The sequence below is a fragment of the Carassius auratus genome, chromosome 36 (genome assembly GCF_003368295.1).
Source record: "Carassius auratus strain Wakin chromosome 36, ASM336829v1, whole genome shotgun sequence".
Taxonomy (NCBI): Eukaryota; Metazoa; Chordata; class Actinopteri; order Cypriniformes; family Cyprinidae; genus Carassius; species Carassius auratus.
Genome location: NC_039278.1, coordinates 19,312,191 through 19,338,407, shown reverse-complemented (window position 1 = coordinate 19,338,407; position 26,217 = coordinate 19,312,191). Strand labels below are relative to the sequence as shown.

Sequence of the window (26,217 nt, the reverse complement as noted above, 5' to 3'; positions counted from 1 at the left end):
CTCTGACTTCAGAAACTTCACACTGGACTTTGGATTCTGTGCCTCTCCAGTCTTCCTCCAGACTCCAGACCTTGATTTCCAAATGAAATGCTAAATTTACTTTCTTCTGAAAAGAGGACTGTGGACCACTGAGCAACAGTCCAGTTCTTTTTCTCCTTACCCCAGGTGAAATGCTTTTGATGTTTTTTCTGGTTCAGGAGTGGCTTGGTTCTGTGGATTTAACAGCAGTAGCTCTTTTCCTGAAGACGTCTGAGTGTGGTGACTCTTGATGCGCTGACTCTGACTTCAGTCCACCCTTGAATCAACTTTTCCTGACCATCTTCCCAAGGCTGTGGTCATCCCTGTTGCTTGTGCACCTTTTCCTACCTACCACAATTTTTCCTTCCAGTCAACTTTCTATGAATGTATTTCAATACAGCACTCTGTGAACAGCCAACCCTTTCAGCAGTGACCTTCTGTGGCTTACCCTCCTTGTGGAGGGGGTTGATTGTCTTCTGGACAACTGTCAAGTTAAGCAGTCTTTCCCATAATTGTGCTTGCATGTTCTAAACTAGCCCAAGAGAATCCCAGTATTTATACTCAAAATTAATCAAACTAATCAAGCTCAAAATGAAATATTACATTTTTTTAGATAATGATTTTTTATTTTCCTAAGCTGTAAGTCGTAACCATCAGAATTAAAAAAAAAAAAAAAAAACTCTTGAAATATTTCAGTTTGTGTGCAGTGAATCTAGAATATGAGAAAGTTTTTATTTTTATTTATTTTTTTTACTTTTCCATGATATACATTTTTTGTAAACACCTGAAAGAATGAATCCAAGTCACAGATGAACATTTCTTTAAAGAAAAACAAAAAACCTTGGTGTTTTATGGAAAATTGTTTGTAAAGAAGTGATTATGCTTTTTATGTTTCCCATGATTTTCTTTTCTGGATAAAGGCTTATTGTTGCCATTAGCACTCTTTTCTGGAGAATAACTGTAAAGAATCATCCACAGAAACCTTCTAGTAAAAGCATCAGTCACTGATCTTGTAGGAATGCTGGGTTTGTGCCTGCACTTATTTCCCATGTTTTTTCCCCGCAGTTTGGAAGGTGCGGTGGCTGGAACTGGCACAAGACTAAAATTACACTTTTAATCTGCCACTCTTTCCTACGCACAAGGCAAATAAGTACGAATGAGACAAAGTTATAAATAAATGACATCGGTGTCGGAAGGTGTGGTAAATTTCAATCCAATTGCATCAGAAGAGGGTGTTTACATGTGTATATGTGTTGTTAACAAGTGATCCCACATGTTTTTGGTAAGGAAAATATTATATTTTATGACACACTTGTTCTTCTGCGCTTGCCATTTTTTAATAACCTTTATCTATCTATCTATCATCTTTGTGTCATTAATCTAAATATCAAGTGAAGTCGAATTGAATGGATGTTAAATAAGAGTTTATTTTCACTCAAATAGTATTTTATATGTATTGATAGGTTAAATCACTTTATTGTGGTCATAGGTGAAATGAGACAGTCCATCTTGAGATTATCTACAGTGCATATAGAAAAGAAACAGCCCCCTTTAAAATAATCACATTTTGTTGCTTTGCACCCTGATTTGAAGACAGACACAGTTTTTGTTTTATCCAGCTGTATTTACTCTGTGCAACATATAACATCCGAGTAAACGATATAATACGGTTGGATAAATCAAAAACTGTGTCTATCTTTGTTTCAGGCTGACAAGCAACAGAATGTGAGGGCTGATTCTTTCTTACTGTACATGCTTTCAATGCACTTCACTGGCTACCCTGCATTTCTCATGCTGAATTTACATCTGGAGGATATTAACGCGATTCAAACTGGAGGGACCTCACTGTTTTATAGATGCATAAAATCCGAGCCTTTGTTGTGGAGTTTTATTGCTCGCTGTTGGAGTTATAAGTATTTAATCTGGTGGGCTTGTTGCTTCCTGTTTTGTGTTATTGTGGTTGCAGCTAAAAATATGAGTACGTTACGTGATGTGCAGATACTTTAGCGTTTCCTTTCCTCCTTCTCTGCCAGTTTTTTTTTCTTTTACACTGTAACGTAAATAAGGCGGAAAACCGCTTTAAATAACGTTAGTCGAATTACTATCAGCTCATGTTTAATGAGTCTAGAATTCGCTAACACTCCGTTAGCTGGCGGACTAGCATGCTATGCTAGCTGACCAACAAATAATTTTACACGATGTAAACGTCCAAGAAAACAGTCAGCATTTTTTGTTTTATTTTTTATTTTTGTTATTAATCCGTCGAAAAACTCTTTCAGGACCGATTCTGGAGAGCTAAACGCTTCTCAGGTGAGTTTGACAGACATTAGCTCGATGCTAACGAGCGAATCTTATTATATACTACAACAGGTTGTAGCTTATCATTTTTGGACGTCCGATTATATTTTCAATCATGTTATAATTTGTTAACTTTATAAGTATTGTAGAGGAATTTGAAAAGTAAAACGAATGATAAATGATGTACTTTGACCAGTTTGGACAGTTAAATGTGGTCGAGTTGACGTGGAGGTTTGCATACGTTACAGCAATCCACAATACATAAAGTTTTAGGTGATATTAAATGCTTGAATATACATTTAGGATTTATTATCACAGTTTTGCCAGCCTTTGGTTTTTGAATTTAAAGTTCAAAACAAAGGTATATGTGTAGTTTCAATGTTTAGCTTAATTTAAACGATTTATATATTCTATATGGATGAAATTTGTCATGAGATGAGAACTACAATCAAAACCATTCAGATTTATTTGTACAGTTATTTATTTATTATTAACGTGCTTCATTACCTTGTTTTGTACTTAAAGTGTAATTAAGGGTCATTTAGATCTTTAATAATTGGAGAGAAAAAAAATATGCATTAACAAAATATACATCAAATTGTAGCCATTAAATTAAAGATGCACAAGTTTCACATTTACAGTATGCAATCACTGTCATCATGCAACAGGCCACAATTTTGAGCTATATTTAATTCCTGATGATATCTATGTTCATTTTGTCCTGAACTTGTGTAGTTTGAAATTCCCAGACGTGGTCTCCTACAGTCTGAGGAAAGCTGTCATGTCTCGTCTGTCTGTTGTCTCTATATTTGTGTGTTTGGTTCTGTCAGATTGTATGTGGGAGACTTTTTTCGCTCTCTTTGGCAACTACCAGCTGGATATCGGATGAGTCAAGGCAGATTTATTTTTAATTTAAGCTTCTTACACACACACACACACACACACGTCCTGCACTCTATGCATTGCCAGGATTACACTGTCCAGTACCATTTGGTTTATAAGATTGTGTGTGTGTGTGTATTTACCATGTTTTTATGAATTCAAGAAAGGTCGATCTACGTTTCTTAAAAAGTAAATGATAAACATACGTGGTTGATGGTGGTTGTGTCCGGCAATGGCATGTATATGCACTCATCTAATTGATGGAATTGTATCTTGATTTTAATTTCAGCCTCTGTCGTGATATTAGCCGGAATATGGCGTGACGTGTCGGTCAGGCTGTGAGACCGAACAGGATCCCGTCAGGTAATGTTTACCCCACGTCTGCAGATAGAGAAGGACATGGACAGCTCAGTGACCCTGTGGCAGTTCCTGCTGCAGCTGTTGCTGGATCCCAGCAATGACCGGCTGATCTGCTGGACCAACGAGGATGGAGAGTTCAAACTGTTGCAAGCGGAAGAGGTGGCCAGATTATGGGGCGTTCGCAAGAACAAACCCAGCATGAACTACGACAAACTTAGCCGGGCTCTGCGTTACTACTATGACAAGGTGTGTTTTGTCAAGCATCTGGAACATCTCAGGAGCCAGCAGCATCTCATTCACTCACCCTCATGTGTGTCCAAACCATTGCAACTTACTTTCCTGCATTTTGATGAATGTATAAGCCATGGATGAGTTAGTCAAAATACCATTATAAAGGTTATTATGTAATTCTGTAAGTCTTTTAAAGCTGTTTGACACATTTGTATGTGGAGCAGGCTCCCAGTTTTGGCAGTTTTCCTAAATAGTGATGCCTTCCATGATCCTTGCCTTATATAAGAACAGTATTGTTTATCAGCTGACATTAGTGATTTTTTTTATCATGCAAAATAGAACACATTTAATTTGTTTACCTTTTATTAGTTAATTTATTAACATGAAAACTGTTTATACAACGTTTATACCATTTTATGCAGTTTTTTTGTCATCATGTAGCTTGGAGGAGAATCATACAAGTGTGAATGTTCTGCTAAACTCTTTTACACAATATGCAAATATTAATTAGAATTTAATTATAAAAAAAAATCTAAATAAATGTATTATATTGAGTTATATAGAAATATAATATCATATAAAAACTATAAATTATAAAATAATTATAGATAATTTATTTTTTATTATTGGATGAACTAATCTTTCAGGCTTTTCTGATTTTTCCCGATGAATACTGTTGTGCTCGTATATTTAAATCGATGTGTATTATAATTGCTAGCTTTCAGTCCTCTCAGCACCCCCACACTCCTCCATAGTTTTGTTGTTCTAAACACACAATCAAGTCACTCTGAGTCTGAACTGAAGCAGAAGGGTCACTGACCCTGTTAGTGCAGTAAGGAAGTAATGGCTCTGCCAGGAGTTTATTCTCGAGTGGGAACCACGTGTTTGAGGTTTTAGTGCAGTAGCTTTTTAAGCCTCATCTTGGCACCACAGGGCAAGAGGTATTGTTTTCTGCATTCTTCCTGGTCTCTTAACATGGGTTCATTTACTTAATTGCATGTAATTTTCTGAGAGCGAGCGAGCATAGAGGAACGCAACAGACTGGATTTTAAAAATGTACATGCAAGGCATTTTAGTTGATTTCTTTGGGTGATTGCATAGATATTTTTAGTTTTATGTAGGAGAAAGTCAGCTAAAATAAACATGAATTTTCTCAAATTTTCTTCCTTGCAGAACATCATCAAAAAAGTAAATGGGCAGAAGTTTGTGTATCGTTTCGTGTCGTACCCTGATATCCTAAAAGGAGAAGTCATAGCCAGAACGGAGGGTGCAGACGGCGGCTCAAACGGACCTCTGCCTCTCTCTGACAAACCTGCAAACATCTCCAGGGATAAAGACGACAAAGCCATCCCAGACCGAGGTGCAGGAACACCGGCTCAGTCCAAATCGTCCAGCCGGAATGATTATATCCACTCAGGCTTGTATTCTTCCTTCACTTTGAACTCTCTGCAGTCAGGAACGCAACTTTTTAAATCCATTAAGATTGAAAATCCAGGAGAAAAGCTAATGGAGAAAAAGGCCACCCAGGAGTCACCCCAGCCACCCACCGTCATTAAATTTGGGACCATGCCACAGAACAGACAGGGCACTCCGTCTGTTATAGAGAAGCCTGAACTTCCGGCACAGCCCACCCAAGCCCCACCGCCCGCTCCGGCAGAACCTGAAGCCAAACAGACGGCCGTCTCACATGTAGTGTGTGCGTTTGTGGAGAATCCCACCTCGGAGAATGCCATGACGGGCTTCCCGCTCTCAAGAGTCTCTCCATCACCGCTCCCTCATTCCAAGTCGCCCTCCTCTTCACCGATGACGGATTCCCAGGAGCTGGTGATTGACAGTGAAATCGAGTCCCTCTCCTCACAGCCCTCAGAGTTACAGCTGCAGGTATGACACTTAGTGCTGATGCCCTCTTCTTCAGTACTTCCACTGGGAAAATACAATCAAATATACATGATATTGGAAGGAAGGTGGTGTTTTAAATCCTAGAAGATAAGCTAGCAGCGTTGAGGCCTTTTAAACTCCACATTTACTTTTTTTTCTATTGTTTTCTGAATGTAGAATAATGCCCACCTTTATCCTGTTCAAATTCTACAATGTATTGAACCTCGCAAACATAGTAACATGTCCATCTTTGTCTTCCTTTCATGATCTGTCAGGACCAGCCCATCTCTGTTTTCAAGGACTCTGTAGCAGTGTTTGAGATGTCTGAATCTCCACCCCGCAGTCTCAGTGGAAAGTCGAAGAAACCCAAAGGCCTTGAGTTGATGCCGACGCTGGTGGTGACCAGCTCTGACCTCAGTCCTTTCAATCTGTCCAGCCCATCTCTCCCTACGGCTTCTCTCACCCCAGCCTTCCTGCAGGTCAGTCCCCTCCTGACCTCCACATTACACATGTACAATGCTGTCATTGATTTGTTAGAATCATTAGACCGTCAGCAGATTTGTGTCTGGGTCACATTTTCTGTCCGTCTCACTAGAGGCGTATGGTATCCTCTTGTGCAGTTATTTACTGCTGCCGCTTCATGTATTCAATGCTTGTTCCACACATAATCACCCAAAAATGATAAATTAATTTTAAAGAATGTTGGTAAACTAATTTCTTTTGTATTGTTATCCATAGGCTAGCGTCAACTGTTTGGTCACTAACATTCTTCAAAATGTAATCTCTTCTGTTCAACAGAAGAAAGAAACTCATACAGGTTTGGAACAATTAGAGGGTTAGTAAACGATCTCAGAGTTTTCATTTTTGGGTGAACTGTCTCTTTAAGATTTTGTGTTCAGAGTTTCCATCGGTTCAAAATTATTAATTATTTTGCAGACAAAAGTCAGCAAGCAAAGCATAAATAGGATAGTCTAGGAGAAAGAAAAATAAGTGATTTTTGTTAACTGCAAGCTGTGATTGGACCTTTTTTTAACATTATTGGCATTTGAAATTTGCATAGAGATACTTGAATGTATTCTAATGCATTTAATTCAGAAATATATTTTTTTAATATTTGCAACTTTTATGTCAAAATAGCTTGTGAACCTGTTTTATATGCATGCATAATATGCTTGCAAATGTAAGCAGGCTGTTGTAAAAATACAAAAAAGAAAAAAAAATACCAATGATGATAAAAATAATCAGTGTCTCTGAGAGTGTGACGTTTAAAAGAAAATTATAATTTTACAACCAACATATCTTTTTTTTATTCTTAGAATGTGTGGTAGTCCTGAACGGGAATATGATGAAGTCAGTTGAAGTCCCTTTGGTAATTTGGTTGCATTGATGTAATTTGAAGACTCTAGAGGGCAGTAGTGCACCTCTTAAACTGGTGATGATGTGCCTTGGAGACACTCATTGGCTGTTACATGTTCGTCATCATATGGTGAGGTTTAGCTGGATGCTACTTTGATGGATCACCTCGTTAAGACTTCACAATCTTTGCATTTATGAGCACTCCAGAGGATCAACCTCCTGCTGTCTCTTCAGTGCGATGAAAGATGAAATATACTATAATTCAAATCTATTATTTATGGTTTTGGGGGGAATGCAGCACCCTTGGCCTGTGATTAATTCTTATTGCTTCTTAAAGTCTCATTAAGCCACTTTTAATTAAACATTTATATTTCAGGGTTATACCTCCTGCAAATGCTTTGTGGTGTGATGCTCACAAGTATTTTGGAAGGCATCTTTAATGAATGTAAGCTGGAAAGAGATTCACTTTGAGCAAAACTGAAAAAGTTCACATTTGTTGCAGACTCCCCTGCTGCTCACACCCAGTCCACTTCTGTCCAATATCCATTTCTGGAGCACACTCAGTCCGGTGGCACCCCTCAGTCCCGCCCGGAGACAGGGCACACACACCCTCTTCCAGGTGAGTCACTTCAAATGATTTACTAAGCTGATGGCCTGGGTCTAAACCCACATTTGATTCCACTTAAGATTACAATCGCATGTTATTATTTGGATTCAAATCACGTCATCTGTGAGGATCACAGAAATTATTTTTCACTCAGTATGGTGCTTGTGCTCATACTAGCCCACATTTCCACTGAATTGAGCAAGACAAAAATCATAAGCAACTCGATACGATGCTGTTAAAAATAATGGGAGTGATCTCTTTCAGCAAGGTTTTGAGTCGGTTCAGAAAGTTGTTTGGGATTCAAAGAATTGTTTAGGATTCCCACAGGCCTGGAAAAGCAGGAAACATCAGAGAATTACAAAAGTGTGTTTTTCAAGCCTTGGGGGCCTTACTTATGTGATCTGATAGTAGTAATAGTAATAGTGATTTTAGTAATAGTAATTTTATTTATTTATCTTGTAGTGAAATTTGTTTTTATAACTAAATATATTATTTATATAAAAAAAAACATTTCAATATTTTAATTATAATATTTATTATAATCATTGCTTTAAAGTTGCTATTAAAATATATTTTATTATTTGGTATAGTTATTGGTTATTAATTATTGGATATTAATGGATGATTTAATTGACGGCATCTTTCTTATCAACTTAAAATATTCGCAGCAGAATCATTTGGTGTGAAAGTCTGAAAACTTGTTTTATATAAGTACTGTTTATATTTTATTATTATTATTATAGTATTTATCATAATTTTTTTGTTTTGTTTAATTACATCTTAAGTTTTAGTAACTTTGTTATATGCTTTTTTGTTTATATATATTTCTGTTTAGCTTTATTTAATTTCATTTAACAAACTTTATTTAATTCTCATTAAATTTTCTCTTAAGTTTTTCATTTAATATTACCTTTATTTCAATTAACAAAAACAATTTTAATAGTTTTATTATTAATTATTGATAATAACACAGGTGAAAACACCTTTAGACACATTGATTTGTTTACATTAAAGGGGTCATATGATGCTTTTTAAAGGTCAACAGAATATGTTGACATGCTTTAATGTTCAAAAAACACATTATTTTTCAAATCCTGTACATTATCGTAGGTCCTCTATGCCCCGCCTCTCTCAAACGCATCGTTTTCTACAAAGTCCCTCCTTCCGACAAGCGGATTCTGCTCTGATTGGCCAACTGACCTAGTGCATTGTGATTGGCTGAACACCGCAAGCACTCGTCGGAAATGTAATGCCCCTTTCCATAATCGTGAGCTTCATCTTTCAAAATAAATGTAAGGACAGTTAATAATGTCCTTAGTTTAACCATCAGTTCATGCCCGAAAGAGGAACAGAGTCACGAGACAGACACAGTGGTGAAACTCCTATGTGTTTGCAGTACACAAGCCACGGACGGTTAAAACAGCTGACTCCACTGTGTGACCATCTCTCTCTCTCTCTCACACACACACACACACACACACACACACGCTCTGTGTCTCACTCACACACACACACACCACACTCAATGCGCTAAACTCAGCATTTGACCATTCAGTAGCAAATACTTAAACTAATATCAAAACATACTTACAGTTGCTGATCCAGAAGCGCCAGATTGTCGTAGCAAAGTCAGAAGTACCTCCTCTATTAGGTTCACGAAATAGTCATCCATAAAATTCCTTCTGTTGTAAGTAATCTTAAAGATTCTTAAATGCATCTACTTTCGGAAGGCCAGATAAAGTGCTTTTGGTTCTGCCTCGATGCACACAGCATCTCCCTGACATGACTGCTTCAACACTAACTGTAGTTTCTGAAACCACGGCTTCTTTCTTTGCGCAAATATTTCCACATAGTGACATAGAGATGTGCGGGTGTATTTGAATGAGCCGTTTAAGGGGTGGCGTGGCAGAATCTTAACTTTGATAAAGAATATCTCTTAGGATTTGAGACTTTAGTCTTTGCAACTTTACAGATCATCTTCATGTAACAATAGCTTGTAACATTCCAAAGAGAAAAGAAAAATTGAAATCGCATCATATGACCCCATTAAAATAACAATGTCCCAGAACGGATGCTTTCAGTTTTTTTTCATTCTGTTTCTTTTTTTTTATTTTATCAGTTTCCTTCTGTCCTGAGTTCCACGCAGTTCTCTGTTCCCGTGTATAATTTAGACGGCACCAACACGCCCGGCCCTCTCTCTCCCGACCCACAGAAGACATAAGAGAGGGAGAAAGACCGGCACACTTCATCTTTGCCTCATGTTTTTGATTGATAAACAGATCAACCTCATTCTGTTCACCTGATCTGACATCCTTGAGGTAACGAAGATTTGTGACCAGCGTTTAAGCGTCAAGAGCATCCGTTTGACCCTTGAACCTTTTTGATGTCCATACGGATGTATATCAAGCCATATAGTGTCTGCAGGACACTGTAAATCTTGTTTCTGTTTTTAATGCACTGCTCTTCAGGGATTGGCTGTAGTGAGACTAAAGCAGATGGCTGTTGATCTGCACAGCTGCCAATATGCGAGCTTATCGTAAAACAGCCATCGCTTGATCATTTGATTAGGATCCTGATTGAATTTCCTTGTGTTTTGCTTCTTGTGGAGTCTTGTGGACTTCGATCAGACACAGAAGAGATTCTCACATGACGTCGGCACCATGTGTTTGTATAGCATTGGATAAAGAGAGATAATTTTGTACATAATCCAACAAGTTCGACTCATTTTTGCCTTTTGTTTGGGAAGTCCTCAAACAAACCTGCCTTGCTAAGCTAAACCGCCCCTTTGCCTTGTGATTTTGATAAAGGTGACCGCCGTTTTACCTTCTATCTTTCTTCATGCTGCACTTACTGCCATGTATTTCAAGTGTTCTGTCACAATAACCCTACAAACAGCACTTGGATGAAAACAAGCTGCACTTACTAGGGCTTTTGCGCCTTTTCATGTTTACTAGCCATGCAGATAAGGAGTAGTGAACTAGTTGGCTTATTTTTCAAAACTAATGTCACCCAGCTACTCTGGGACGCAGTTGTGTACATGCCAATTTTCATTCTATTATGTCTACATCTACAATTCAGTGCATCACCTAGTAAAGCTAGTTGGTGCAACCCTCAAAAACGTTCCTGACAACATTTTTAATGTTCAAGAGCCACATGAACACAATCGCTTTATGTAATGATTGTGATCAGAGTCAGCAGAAGTCAAGTTTATTTTGTATAGCTCATCAAATATGAAAATTCTGCATGTCTTTCTATTTTTTCTGAGGAACGCAGTCATTTGGAGAATATCCATGCAATGGAAGTCAACAAAAGAACACTGAACCCAGCTGACCTTCACACCACATACATATTTTGTGTTGAACAGAAGAAACAAAGTTTTAGATATTTCATTCATTTTTGGGTGAACCATCTCTTAATGAATATAGAGGCTAACAATCAGGAAGCCAGGAACCTTGCTGGTGCTTTGACCATGATGCACATTTTTGAGAGGCTCAATCTTTCATCCTCGTTCCAATGCTTGATGGCGACTATCTAATGAAGCGTGTTTCCACACACGCCCCAACGCCATTGAACCATTACCGTAACACCACCAGATATGCCACTGCAGCCATGCTTATCATGCAGATCTACTCCTCGAAACCATTTCCCTTCTCTAAAAGACTGGAAGCCATTAGGAATGATTTCAGTTGAGTGGAAAAACCCAAGGACTTCCAATAGACTGCAGATTCACCATTAAGCTGATGGAGCCTAGACAGCATAAAATGGAATGGAATGGCACCGGCTAAGTGCTTAAAGCCTCATCCCACCATTAGGATGGTCGGATTGGTGGAGATCAGTTGGATGTGTACCGTAACTGGATTGCTGTCTGTAGAGTCCAGGCCAAATACTCAAAACCATTCCTGCATTTGTCAGCTTTCCCAGTGTTGTGCAAGATTCAATCCCCCCGCACAATACAATCTACCTCGACAACAAGGCAAAGCTGTTTGTAATGCCCAGTCAGAAGTGTCTGTCCTTGTTGTAGCTGGTTTGGCTGGTTAGCATGGTCCAGTTAACACCTGCTGGTAGATTATAACACATATTTTTCTCCGTTTATGCTCACTCAGAACTGGCATGTGTTTTGTAAGCATCAAATTTATTTCCAATATAACTGCATTATGGTAAATACAAAGTTACATTATCATTTAAAAGTTTGGGGTCAGTAAGTTTTTTTTTTTGTTTTTTTTTTTGTTTTTTTTTATATTAATACTTTTACTCCTCAAGGATGCATTTGATCGAAAATGTGAAAAAAATATTTATAATGTTACAAATTATTTCTATTTCAAATAAATGCTGTTCTTTTGATCTTTTAGTCATGATAGAATTTCGAAGAAATAAAAAATGTATTCCAAACAAATATTTAACTGTTTTCAGCATTGATAGTAATAACAAATATTATATTGGAATTATATTATATTTACAAATCAGAATGATTTCTGAAGAATCATGTGACATTGAAGGGTGGAGTAATGGTACTGGAAGTTTAGCTTTGTATCACAGGAATAAATTGCATTTTAAAACATATTAAAACAGAACATATTTATTTTAAATTGTAATTTCAATGTATTTATTTTTTTTGGTCAAATAAATGCAACATTGATTAGAATAAGAGACTTTCTTCAGAAACATTAAATAAGATTTTCTGACCCCAAACTTTTGCATGGTAGTGTTTCTTAAAAGATTAAGTGATTTATTTACCACAAAGTGTAAAGTAGTGTCTCTGATCAGGCATTATACTATAGAGAATACCCAGAACAAGGTCTGGAATTCTTTTAGGGGCCAGTGGACTTTGTATTCTGCAAGAGAATTGAATATTGCACGCCACTATCAAAGATTGCTAAATGTCTGAACCAAATTCTGCTGCCACTCTTTGATGTCAGTGCAGTATCGTTGTTTTGTCTTGTTTAAACCAGGTTAAAACAAGGTTGCACAACATAAAACCCTACCTCTAGGAGTCCTAAACTCAACAAGCCATGATTTATAGCTGACATGCATTGGATGCAAAACTGGAACAAGGCTTAACTGCTGACATTCATGTTGCAGAAACGGAGCTCTGTTAGTGTCTCTCTTAAAGTGCAATGATAAAAATAGAAAGGGATAAAAAAAAAAAAAACGTGTATGTATATAAAAACAGCATCTCAAATTCAGCTCTCAGGTATTGTATGATTACCCACAGTCCTTATCCTTTCACAGAGCTCTATGTTCATATCCACCAAACGGATCTGAGTAGAAGAAACGGTTCTTTCACATCCATACTAATGACATGGTGCCCTTTAGTCCTGTTGTCTTTTGCCAGTAAAATTAAAAATAGGCAACAGTTAATTGTTTCTATTCAGAAAGGATATGTTTTGTCCTTTGCTACCAAAAAAAAAACCTAAAACTTCAGCTATTTAAAGGATTGTTCTCGTTTGAAGATCTTTAATACAGGTTGAAGTTGTATTTAACCTAGAACATTCCTTCAGCATAATATCATAAACATAGATAATACAAGCTAGAATCTAAATTCAGATCCAGTAGAAAACGGATCAAATGAAATCGTTTACTCATACTTTCTAGTACTGTTGGGTTAATATTGTCAGTCTGCATGGGGACGTTTTATTCCATTTAATAGCTGATGTTGTAGTGCAACAAGTGTGTAAACAGCTAACATTATTTCATACCTGCATGACAAAAATGAGATGTTTTGCTGAATGTCTTTTCCATACATAAAAGCAATTCATTCATAAGTACGCTTTGTGCTTTTCTGAAACCATACAGATGGTTTGTGGAAGGAACAGACTGACATTTTTTACCCAAGATTTGAACTATGAACTACTTTTCATGTAACACTATAAATTGAGTTTATGGTGCTTTTATGCTCTTTTTGGGCCTGTAAATCATCTGCTTTCATTGTATGGAAAAGAGCAGCTTGGACCTTTTGAATTTCTTTTTTTTTTTTTTCATGGAAGAAAGAAATTCATATAATTTTTTGGGGGGTGGGTGGGTTCAAATATTCTTTTAAGTACATAAGTTCAAATGTGTCATTGCACATAGAGTAAGATGTGATGGGATGTCACTAGCGTTGTGCTGTTGTTGTTCATTTGCATTCCCGCAGAATTCAGACTGTGTTTGATTGCTCTTGCCTGTATCGTGAGCACTGCACGTGCAGTTGCCTTCTCATCGAGGGAATATTGAGTTGCTTAATGCCTTTTACAATTTGAATAATGGATTTGTGCAGTGTGCTATGTGAATTGTTTTTTAACCTGTTTCCGTTATTTTTGTTAAATGCTCTCTTACCCACTTAGTAGATTTAGTTTTTCATTAAATAGTCATTTGTTTTGTTTCTATGAAAATTCTAACTTCTCCCTGTAACTGATAAAATGGGTTTGTTATAAATGTTTAGCTGTTAAGCAATGATGTAATGTTTCTTCTGTTTGTTTGAGTTTGGTTTTTCCCATAACACATTTAACTATTGTAGCCATACTGAACATCTGTTGTATTTTAATGCGAGTCTCAAGCACTTAACTTCTCTCTTTTTCTCTCTCCCCTCATTTTGTCTCTTTAAAGGCACTTTGTATTTTTTTGAATCTGTTGTAAAACTGTAAGTCTCAGCTTATTATTAGTGACTCCACCACCTCAAGCACTCAAATTTGGGTTTTGGATCAGCATTTGTAAACTATGCATTTAAACTTTTTGCTGCAAAGAGATTTTGTAATGAATTTTTAGACTTTCTGGCACCTACTATAAGCATTTTCTCTTAACTGAGATTTTTAATTCCAAAATGTCAGAAAGCACTATATTTTACAAAAATTGTACTTTTTACGAATAGGGTATAAAATGGCAGTCCTCTTCCAATTGTATTTAATTTTTCTCTTCTCACAATTCTGAGACAGAAGTCGGAATCGCGATATGTAAACTCACATTATGAAAATTTGTGAGAGTCAAATTACCTTTTTTTTTTTATTATTATTATTCTTTATTCAGTGGCAGGAACAGGCTTCCATACAAATCAGTCTTTAGCGAGAACTATTAAAAATGTTAAAATATTTTCTCACATGAAAAATAATGGATATTCAGTTAATTCTAGATTATATGTTTTTATCTGCATTCTATTTAGCTGTTCTTCTTTTGTCTGCAACCTGCCTATTCCATAATTTCCCCCCAAAAATAGCAAGTTCCCCTAAAATTTGTCCACCCAGAAAGTGGCATCATGTGAGCTCTTTCTTATAGCTAACAGAACATGAAGTTATATAATGTCATTCCATTTTGTAAATTTGCACACATTTTAATGTTAACTGTATTATTAACCATTCCATATTTGAGAAATATGTTTACAACAAAAAAATTTGGAAAACTATTCTCTGCGGAGTAAAACATAAATTTTTTCGCAACCCTGTTTGTTACCCATTAGTGTATTTATTGCATGAAAACACACAACAAAAAATTACAAATCAGGCTTTTAACCCATATTCAGACTTTAAAACAGATAAGATATTTTTCCTTCTTCTTCAGGAACTCCATATACAGTAGAAGACTAACATTTTATATATCATAATATCTTGAATATTAATATATTTTGTTTCTTAAATATGCTTCGGAAGTTAATAAATTGCTATTTTGTACCCTATTCTTGGAAAGTGCAAATATTACAATTTTAAGATACATAAGATCTTCTCATCCTCTAAATGTTGACATGACTGCACTGCATTTTGAACAGTATTTTGTTTTTCATGAGTAAATTAGATTTTATTTTATTTTTTGTGGAAAAGGGATGATGATGATAATCAAAAGTGTGATAAATTCTACTGTTATGGTACAATATTGACATCAAATGTTTTAAATATTTTTGTGCAAATGTATTTTCAGATTGTCTCAAGTAGTTCAAATGTTTACGAATCTGTTCATTGGCGTACCTGTTGTACTAATCTCTGGATGTTGGAAGGGAAGGAATATTTCTATAAAAAAAAAAAGAAAAACAGTAACTCGTTTGGCTTCTGTGTCTTCATCAAATACAGCAGCAGAAAGCTGACCTAATTTATGCAGCATGTGATAACGTTAGCATGTCTGACACCTGCATAAACCAGAAAAACAAATAGGATTTTCCCCAGGCCGAGAGAAATACGCTGACAGCGCAACCTCCAGCGATCAGGATCACCAGGTCACTGAACCATCAGACCTGAAGCTGTACAACACAATACAAGGAAACTTTTTAAGGTCCTTTTCTGACCTTAATCACTTCACCACAAATGTTCTATGAGCACATCGGCCCTGGCAGAGAATTAATTAGCAACTGATTTGTGAATAAGACGGATAGCCAGCCCAGTAGTGTTTGAACGAGGCTGTGAAGAACAAAAGTAACACAAAGCATGAACCCAGTCCAATTCAGATGCATTCAAAGAAAACATCACAGGGCTTTTACATATTCAAAAACATAATAATATATACTATTTTTATGCTATTATTTTGATCCAATAAAACCCACTGATATTCCAATGCTGATTGGTCAGCGGGTTTCAAAAAATAAACACCATCTTTTTGAAATAAAATAAAAAACCATCCAATAAAAAACACTTTCTTTAAAACTTACTGTATTGCACACATCCATTGCAGCCACTGTAACTGGTTAAATTGGGACATTTGTGCACAAGATCATTCATCAAAAATATTTTAATACAAAAATAAACTTAACACTTCATGACCTTTTTTTTTTTCAGCTCTGTTGATCGTCTTTGATTTGTAAGATTATCCAAGGATATATTTGATCCTTGATGTCCCTGAGTCAATGACAACATTGTCTCTTTGCTCCTCTCATATTTTCATCTCTGTTCTCCATTGTTACGGATCGAGGGATGTTTTCTGCTCTGACGTGTCCCATGAGTTCAGCACGGCACCAGAACAGGTCTTGATCCCGTTTTCCTCAAGTCTTTCAGCAGGGGAGTCACCAGGTAAAGCTGCATAAAAATCCTAGATGTTAGAAAGTCACGCATCTCACAAATTAATGAAGAAGTGTTATTTGAGCAGCCAATTAGTATTAGTTTTAGCTAAAAGGACAAGGCTAGTTTTATTCAGCTGGTAGAGCTTGGCACTCAGAATGCAGAGGTCAGAGGTTTGATTCTCAATTGAACACACAAATGTATATTTTGAGCTCAATGTAAGTTGTTTTTAATAAAAGAATCAACCGAATGCATTAGAAAAAGCCAGCTTTAACAATATAAATTGAGAGAGTCGACGCACCTTCCATTAATTTTTTGTGACTTTGCTGGACGAAGAACAGCAGAATGAAGGCGGCGAATCCCAGGCAGCCGAAGATCATTCCACACAACAGGAAACTGAAGCTACCTTGATTGTGCATCACCTGAGGGAGGAAAGAGACGCAAATCAGCAATTACAAAAAGTTAGACCATAACCGCACTAGCAATGCAAAATCCCAAAGAAGACGACTTACCAAACCCACAAGCACCTGGAGTAACATCTCACCCATCCCTGCACTGGTCACCATGACTGTGGTGGCACAACCTAGAAAGGAAACACAACACAGTCAACTCGGTTGCTCGGTTTATTTTTATTTTTTTATTTTTTTATTTTTTTTTTGTATATTTTATTTTAAGCTTTTCACATTCTAGAGAACAATCCCCATGCCAGCAAATAACTAATGACACTGTAATCAATGTGATCATGCATATATGCATACACCCACATATAATATACATATACACCTCAATAAACATACTTGTGTATCTATACATAAGCACATACAGCCGTCTCTAAATATACACATACAGAGTCATTCAGATCAACTCAGTTTCTCATTGACTATAAAATGCTATATATATATAGAAGTGCAGGATTCATATGCATTTCAATATCCGGTACAGTTAAATTAAATAACCAGTTTAATTCCCATCTAGACCTGTAGGGACTCTAATGATAGGGTTATTTTTATAGATAATGACATTTTTTAATCAGTCTACCTTAACCCACCCCCATATCTGCGGCATACAGAAGGTGTTCAGTAATTAGCCATTGATTTGGAAATACTTTCTCTTTAACGATGCTGGAGACAGCTGCGGTCCATCTGCCGCAATACCTTTGTACTCCAGGATGTCTTCAGTGAATGCTAGCATGCAGGGGAAGATACTGCTTATAAATAGGCCGAGACAGCAGGTGCCGATGAAGAGGAACACACTACTGTTGGAGACGATTAGCAGCAGAAGAAGTGTGACTATCACACCCACCTACAAGAGAACAGAAAGGAGAGGAATTGCATTTGGACACGCACCGTCTACGAAACCTTTGTTATTTGAGGTGAACACCCCTGCTTTATCTGCACAACAAAGGGGGAAATAAGATGCCTGATGTCATAAATGTTTGATGCAAATAAAAGTGTGTAATAAGAAAGGAGCCTTAGTCACCCCAGATAAACAGAAGTCCTGCCTGGTGAATGGACAGCGCAGAGCAGAGCAGAGCAGAGGCAGAGGCAGAACAAGGATGTTTGTTCCTGTCCAAAGTTGTCCTTGGTGCATTGTGGGTGACGCACCTTTTTTGGTGCAAACCACATGTATTGTACACCTGACTCGAGAGAGAGTTTGTAATGGACTGACAGACTCCACTGAGTCGATTTGTTCACAAGGAAAAACCTTTCCGTTTTGAGTATACTGTTGTTGTGTAAATGTGCCCTACATCAAACAAGTTTCACAGATCATCCCATAAGAGTGAAATGAAGATTGCCATGACATTTCTTTTTTATCATGGTACTGTGTATTTATGAGCAAAATGGAAAATAAAATAAATAAATACCGTATTTTCCGGACTACAAGTCTCACTTTTTTTCATAGTTCGGCTGGTCCTGCGACTTATAGTCAGGTGTGACTTATTTATCAAAATTAATTGAACTTGAACCAAGAGAAATTAACTAAGAGAAACATTCTCCAGCCGCGAGAGGGCGCTCTAATGCTGCTCACTGCTCCTGTAGTCTACACTGAAGACATAGAGCGCCCTCTCGCGGCTGTAGATGGTAATGTTTTCTCTCGGTTCTTGGTTCTAAATAAATGCAACTTATAGTCCAGTGCGACTTATATATGTTTTTTTTTTCTCTTCATGACGTATTTTTGGACTGATGCAACTTATACTTAAGTGCGACTTATAGTCCGAAAAATACGGCAATATATAAAATAATTATTCAACAATTGAATAAAAATAAATATATACTTAAATACTATAAATATTTTTTTTATTACATTAAAACATTTTTACTTTCTTATTTATTATGAAAATTAATTTCTGTTTATTTTCACAATAAAAAAAAATGTATTAATGTATTATATGTATGTGAGTTTTGGCCTAGGTTACTAAAACCTTTACCTTAAGTTTATATATATATATATATATATATATATTTTTTTTTTTTTTTTTTTTTTTTTTTTTTGGTAGAAATCATGATATACTACCATTCCCCTAAGTTTGATATTATGATATTATGATTACTTTCATTCAGCAAGGATGCGTTAAAAAGACCAAAAAGACAGTAAAGACATCCTGAAAAAAAGAATCATGGATTCCACAAAAAGTATTAAGCGGCAAATAAGCATTATTATTAAAAACTAAATAATATGCTTAATAACATTTGCATAGACTTCTGAATCAACAACAACATTTCTCTTTCTCTTTTTGTACATAATTTCCATAAAATTGGTTTTAAAACCAAAAGGAAGAATCATACCTGACTAACGATGAGCAAGCGGACAGGTTTAAATCTGTAGGACAGAGGTATGGCTGACAGTCGGCCTGCAGTGATCGCCGCCCAGAAGACGCAGCTCAAGTATCCGGCGGTCTTGTGAGGTAGATTCATAGGGGGCTCCACTGCGTAGGTGTACACAAAGCCTGTGTATGAGCCCTGAGGTGTGTGAGATTAAATAATACATGAGTTCAAGTAATTAAGCTAATAGTGTTAAATAACAGAGCTGAAACGGCTGTGAAGTGCTAATCCTGCTTACCACTATACCGTCAGAAAAGAAGAGCACCAGACCCCCGAGGATATGGATCCCAAAGAAAGACAGCGGAAAGCTGTGCGTGTTGCCAAAGAGACAGCAGCCGAACAAGCCTTTATGGCCTGCAGAGACAGAAGAGCAAGTAGATTACAGAAACATCCTTTCTGGCTTCTATGCACATCTGACACCATGTTATTTCTGACTTGTGCTTCAACACCAACTGTGTTTGTGTTCTGATCCCACATGCTAATCATTTCATCAGTGTCAGTGTTGCAGAAGTGCATGGGATCTTACTTCTGGAAGTGTCTTTCTGATGTCCAGCGTCTTCGGTCAGACCTGTGGCTCCCCAGGTTTTCATCGCTAGCACGTCTCCATCTAGTAAACGTCGACTGGGGTCTGAGCCGCACACGAACAGTCTCTCACGATACATGAGGATTAGTATCGTGATGGGAACGGGAAGCTACAGAGAAGACAGAGTTATGTATGTATGAAGACAGGTTGATTCGTAAAGAAATTATTCTTTTGAACAGTTGAACCAGTTTGAAAAGCATTCTTAAAACTATTGTAAAGAAGACTTGATTGAAACTATATAACCTAAGAGAGCAGTATTTAGTAGTGTAAATGTATTTGACTATTAAAAATAAAAAATGCTAAATGAAACTTCCGATTCATCTCTGTCAGATCAGAATCATTGATGATCAGAAAGTTCTGAACAACAGTTCAGGAATTGTTTGCATCAACACTAAGATGCAACCATTTCTGTCTGGTATTTCATTTTTTTTTTATTCAAATAAAAACAAAAACAAATATTATGAATGTTTATTCAGTTCTATAATTTTGCAGCATTTTAGCTCTAACATGAAACATTATAATAATTATATAATAATTTATTCTTACCGGGGTATTTATTTATTTTTTGATAAAAAGTCTCTTGAGGTCACCAAGGCTTCATTTATTTGATTAAATATTTCAATATATTATTACAATTTAAAATAACTGTTATCTATTTGAATGTATTTTAAAATGTAATTTATTCCTGTGATGTAAAGCTGAATTTTCAGCATCATTACTCCAGTCTTCAGTGTCACTTGATCTGTCAGAAGTCATTATAATGTGCTGCTCAAAAAACATTACTTATTACTATCAATGTTGAAAACAGTTGTTCTGCTTAAAAGTTTAGCATGAATCATGATACTTTTGCTGGTATCTTTAAATAGAATTGCCAAAGCTACCAGTATCTGGTTTAAGGACCATGGTATCCCTTTTCTTAATTGGCCACCAAACTCACCTGACCTTAACCCCCATAGAAAATGTATTGGGTATTGTGAAAAGGAAGATGTGATATGCCAGACCCAAGAATGCAGAAGAGCTGAAGGCCACTATCAGAGCAACCTGGACGCAGTCTGTGTGTAATGAATGAATATAATATACAAGTTTCTCTTTTTGAATGGAATTAGTGAAATAAATCAACTTTTTGATGATATTCTAATTATATGAGCAGCACCTGTATATGCACACTAATGTACACAACTTCAACATCATGCTACAGTAGTGTTCTGATGGCATGCCACTCTTAAAACTCAATACAAACTCAAAACAGATGGATCTTACATTGGCGACAGCCATGATCCAGAATGCATAGGAAACATTGGTCACCACCTCTCCGTCGGTGTGGAGGTGGACACTGGACACGTTGTGCACATGTCTTCCTGCGAGCTTGTTCCTCAGATGCCTTAATGATGTAGCATTGGTGCTGCTGTTCCCAATCACACAGCTGGTCTCAGACAGGAAGGGGTCAGCGATGAGGGGACTCACTAATGCCCCGAGACCCACAAAGAAGTGAAGGGCCTAGAAGAGAGCAAAGACATCCGAGATGAGAAGGAGAATCAGCAATGATGTTCTTTTTCTAAGACAAGATTGTTACGAAGCAAAAGTTTTTAGAGCAACTTTATAAATTGGATGTTTTCAGGAATTGTTTGAGTATGTTTCAAACACTTCTGCTCCCTTATTTGCTCTTACTTTGCACAATTCGTGTCTTTGAAAGCGCAGTTTTCTAGTGTATTTCTTTAACTTCTCAGGTAATATAAATGCTATGGACTATTTCAGATGCGTCTTAAAAATAACTACAATGGTAAAATATATTTTATTGATTGGTCAAATTATTCCCAGGGACAATTTAGTAGTTGCTGGATACTGGTAGGGACATGTCCCTATAGAGTCCCTTCTTAATTTTTCCTTGGTTTCTCTCCTCCCCAAAAATATGACTAAACACCAGCAATGTTGACTTGCTTAAAGTAATCATTAATTGCGATATAATGAGATTTACTTAATAACTTAATGAGCATTAATGAGTGAAACACGTATTCAATGAGAACAAAACAGTGTAGCATGGGACACTGGTCATTTTCCGTGCTACGTGTTACAAAACACTACATGGTAATATAAAATAATAAATATAAAAACAACATAATAATAACTGTAAGCTAAGACATTTTAAATATTACAGAATATTGTGTGTAGATTGTTAGATAATATTACAATTTGTATTGTATTTTTGATTAAATAAATGCAACTTCTTTCCCCTTTCTTTTGACTGGTACAGTACTGTATTAGTTCTTAAAAACTCTTCTTGTGTTCCAAAGAGAGTCAAACCGGTTTCAAGGGGTGGGTAGATGCAACAGAATAGCATATTTCTGCCACAGTCTTTCAGAAAAACGCTTTGAGCCTATAATCATACAATTTAATGGTTAAAAATGTATTTTTTGGAAGTTACTGACCAGATACTGACCTGCAGGAAAACTGTGGAGTCTTTCTGGTAGATCTTGACCAGCTGTAGGTTAGAGATGGTGTCAATGATGCCCATGGCGAGACCAGATACCGCCATGGCAAAGGCCAACACGAGCAGCTTATGGCATAGTGGGATGATGGCAAAAACCACAGAGATGGTGAGGCTAGATACAGCCAACGCTGACAAAGAACTCACAAGCCTAAGAGAAACAAATGAGATGTGGTTTAGTTAATGAGACATTAAGAAAAAACAGATTAAAATAATATAGTACTAGATGACAGCACGTTCAGAATACAGCTCAGGGCCTTAAAATGGCTGGAAAAAATACAATGCATTTCTCTAAATTTATTAAGGGTTCAACACATGTAGTCATATGTTATATACAAGAAAAATGCTGTGATGGTGCCTCCTTAGGCAGATTTTAATTTCTGGACATATCTGACTTTATTTTCACGTTGGCCCAATTCATTTCTGTTGACATGGCTTATCAAATGCTGCTTCTACTAATAACAAATGATACCAGTGGATACATGACTCTTGCTTACTTTCAGTGCTATGCTTCTCTAACATGCTATTAGAAATATCCTACTTCCCACTTCTGAATTTCCTACTGAATATCCCATTTCTGAATATCCTACTTCCCACTTCTGTAATTATGAGTTTATCGTGTTCAAGTGTTCAAGGTAAACTTAACTGTCACATACCCTGAACTCTTGGTTGATAAACCCAAACCTTTCTTACTTGAGGTATGCTGGTTCCATACTCAGAGTATGTTCACGGTTAACACACAAGACGTACCCAACAGAGCGACGAATCGACGAGTCACCACAGACACGAAGAAAAACTCCTGCTTCTTTCTTCTTGTTTTGTTCAAAGGTCATTTACATACTTACTGCATATCTTTCGTTTAATCCGTTAATCACTGAGAATTTGAATTATATTGTTTGTTTGATGCTAATTATATAATAAGAAATATCACATATGTATTTTTATTATACACTGTAGAAAATGCAGACCCATATATTTGAATAAAATAAATATTACCTTGTTATAATAGTGTTTTATAATGAATATATATATCATTAACTATTATATATGACAATAAATATAATAACGTATTAGAATAATACGATCTTATTGGGGGCAGTCGTGGCCTAATGGTTTGAGAGTCGGACTCGCGGGTTCGAGTCTCAGGTCAAACTGCAATTGTTGGAGAGACGAGTGAATAACCAATGAGTGAATAACCTTGACTGAGGAGTGTGTGTGTGTGTGTGTGTGTGTGTGTGTGTGTGTGTGTGTTTGTGTACACTGTACTGTGTGGTTTAAATTTCCGCGTATGGTTCACCATACTTGGTCACACGTCACTTCACTTCACTGCACTTTATATATTTACTTATAAAAGTGCTTTATTATTAGCATACCATAAAACCCAAGTATGCCACATAACCTGTAACCTGTAAGAAACATACATTCTTTCTATTTTTTATTAAAGTCTAAATATATTGAAAATATTTAGTATCCAATGGATTTTGAATAAAATGTAGTTTCTCATTTGTTGACACCCATATAAACATTACTAACACTATTGTATACATTCACCAAGTTTCAATCAAATAAATGATGTTTTCACAGAGTAAAATATACAGAATATGCATTAAATTGTTATTTATATACATAAATAGACTGTAATGGCAAGAGAGAGCACTAAAACTAAAACAAACTAAAACTCAGCAGCATGCAATGGTTTTCGGCACCCTCAAACTTAGAAACACAGGCATAAAAATCATCTAAATATGACTTGAGGTACAATTATCAAGCAGGAAACTTGCACTAGCACACGAAGGCAGCATTAGGTTGCATGCCACAAACTGGAAAACCAATAGAGCAGAACAGATGAAGGAAACATGGAGAATGAGATGTGGTTAAATATGTTAAACGGAGATAAAGATCTCTTACACGGGAACCATACCCACATCCACAAAGTAATACGATTATCTGTAATGAGAAAAACAAAAGGACTAGTGTGACCTTGAGAGCACAAGTTTCCAAATTAAAGCAATTAAAGAAGACCTCAGGGTTAAAACATGACTAAAGCCAGAGAAAGCCCGTTTTTCTGTTAATAGTACTTTTCCATGGTATAGTCTCCGAAATGAAGGGTTACCGGCAAAACAAACTGTAAAATAATATGAATATCAGTTTTACTACACAGAGGAAATATTTGATAATTGCCATAAAAATCACTCAGTTCTTCCTTGAACATGAAGTCGCTTTAAATAACCCAATGTTGGTCCAAACCTTTTTGAAGCTACTTACAAAAATGAAATAAAATTACTTTATCTGTCATGCAAAACAACAGCAAGGCAGTGTGTGCTCTTATGGCTCTCGTCCCAGATAAGCGAGACAGCACAACTTTAATGAGCACATGACCACCACAGGGTTTACGCAGAGAAAGGCCACGGATGGGTTAGAAACCGATCAGTCCTAAGAAATCAGATAATGATATGTGTTATGATGATTAAAGGCTGATGATTAAAAACTAATGTAGGACACACTTAAATTGCTTTATCTCGTGAGCAAGTGTAAGATACATTTCTGGGAGAAGGAAAACAAAAACTAAACTTGCTGTTTAATAGCTTTTACGGGCAACTGTATCAGAAATAAAAAATTGATTGAATAAGTCTAAGGAAAGTAAAACATAAATTGTTCATCTTAAAACAAACAAACAAATATGTTATATTGTGAGCAAAAAGAAGCTATGAACAGAGTGATACACAATATTTACATTATCAACATTGCTCTGAATAGCCAATATTTGAGGCAGTTTTTTTTCTATGCCAGGATACAAACGTAAACAGTTACCTATTTCTATTATATATTAATGAACAAAAACGATTATCACTATATCAGGAATTAAATTTTAATTACTGATATATAAAATTATCATTAATATCAGTATAGGGCTAAATAAATAAATTACTAGATAGAACTAAAAAATGACATGATAGATAAATAATCTTTAAAAGCCCTCTTTTTCAGTACCTTACTGTTTTGAATCACTTACGTTTTACTGAAGAATCCTCCAATGGTGCTTCCAATAAAGAGCAAGAACTGTTGGGAGAAGAAGACCAGAGTGATCTCCTGTAGCGTGGACAGAGTCTGACATCTCAGGTCCAGGATGGTCGGACCCAGAAAAGCGACGCAGAGTCCAAAACTAAAAAACACACTCCAATATGTGAGAGTTTGCTGCCAGTTACTGCGGAATAAAGCGGAGATCCGTTCATTGAGCAGCTGCTTCATGCTGGAGAAAGTTTCTGAGGTATTTCCTGAGCATTTACGCAGTGGAATTCATGATAGCCACGAGAGAAGACTCGTCTAAAGTGAGAGTCGAGTGATCAGAGCGGTTTGATTCTCGAGCGAGTTGTTCATTCAAATCGGTTCTTTTGAATGATTCAATCTAAACCGACCTGTTTGGAATCTTTATCAGCGCAACTTTTGATAGGCTACAATTATGGTCGATATTACAATTAAATAAACATTTTCACAGAATTATGAAATAGATCGCAATTGCGAATTATAAAGTCACAATTGAGAGATATAAACTCAAATTCTGACTTATTCCCCTTTAGAATTTAGAAAAGAGTAACAATTTCTAGAGTTTATCTCGCAAGAAAAAAAGTCAGATATAGGCCTACGAGATATAAACTCGCAATTGCGAGAAAAAAAGTCCGAATTGTGAAATTAAAAGTCACAATTACCTTTTAATTTTTTTTTATTATTATTCAGTGGAGGAAACGGGC

General features: G+C 36.3%; 2 protein-coding genes across 3 annotated transcripts; one reads left to right on the top strand and one right to left on the bottom strand.

Moving 5' to 3' along the window:
* The first annotated feature begins 1,609 nt into the window (after positions 1–1,609).
* On the top strand, positions 1,610–11,845 carry LOC113055545 (ETS domain-containing protein Elk-4-like). Of its 2 annotated transcripts, none has more exons than XM_026221936.1 (6): positions 1,610–2,328; positions 3,488–3,804; positions 4,963–5,670; positions 5,943–6,146; positions 7,526–7,642; positions 10,904–11,845. In XM_026221936.1, the coding sequence occupies exons 2-6, from the start codon at positions 3,565–3,567 to the stop codon at positions 10,958–10,960; spliced, it is 1,326 nt and encodes a 441-aa protein (XP_026077721.1). In that variant the 5' UTR covers positions 1,610–2,328; positions 3,488–3,564; the 3' UTR covers positions 10,961–11,845. The 2 variants fall into 2 exon arrangements, with proteins under 2 accessions (XP_026077721.1, XP_026077720.1); XM_026221935.1 differs by having other exon boundaries at positions 9,750–11,845.
* A 4,508-nt stretch (positions 11,846–16,353) lies between these two features.
* LOC113055544 (major facilitator superfamily domain-containing protein 4A) lies at positions 16,354–25,803 on the bottom strand. Its single transcript, XM_026221933.1, has 10 exons — positions 25,482–25,803; positions 22,421–22,619; positions 21,244–21,480; positions 19,927–20,092; positions 19,639–19,754; positions 19,365–19,538; positions 17,733–17,880; positions 17,091–17,161; positions 16,880–17,000; positions 16,354–16,596 (listed from the first exon to the last, which is right to left on the bottom strand). The coding sequence occupies exons 1-10, from the start codon at positions 25,715–25,717 to the stop codon at positions 16,481–16,483; spliced, it is 1,584 nt and encodes a 527-aa protein (XP_026077718.1). The 5' UTR covers positions 25,718–25,803; the 3' UTR covers positions 16,354–16,480.
* Positions 25,804–26,217: the final 414 nt, after the last annotated feature.

Excerpts from the sequence above, each read along its gene's own strand:
- LOC113055545 (XM_026221935.1), top strand. The coding sequence starts at position 3,565 with ATGTTTACCCCACGTCTGCAGATAGAGAAGGACATGGACAGCTCAGTG. Across the intron at positions 3,805-4,962 it reads TGCGTTACTACTATGACAAG|AACATCATCAAAAAAGTAAA; the intron begins GTGTGTTTTGTC and ends TCTTCCTTGCAG. Across the intron at positions 5,671-5,942 it reads CCTCAGAGTTACAGCTGCAG|GACCAGCCCATCTCTGTTTT; the intron begins GTATGACACTTA and ends ATGATCTGTCAG.
- LOC113055544 (XM_026221933.1), bottom strand. The coding sequence starts at position 25,717 with ATGAAGCAGCTGCTCAATGAACGGATCTCCGCTTTATTCCGCAGTAAC. Across the intron at positions 19,755-19,926 it reads TCAGAAAGACACTTCCAGAA|GCCATAAAGGCTTGTTCGGC; the intron begins GTAAGATCCCAT and ends CTGTCTCTGCAG. Across the intron at positions 17,162-17,732 it reads AGACATCCTGGAGTACAAAG|GTTGTGCCACCACAGTCATG; the intron begins GTATTGCGGCAG and ends TTTCCTTTCTAG.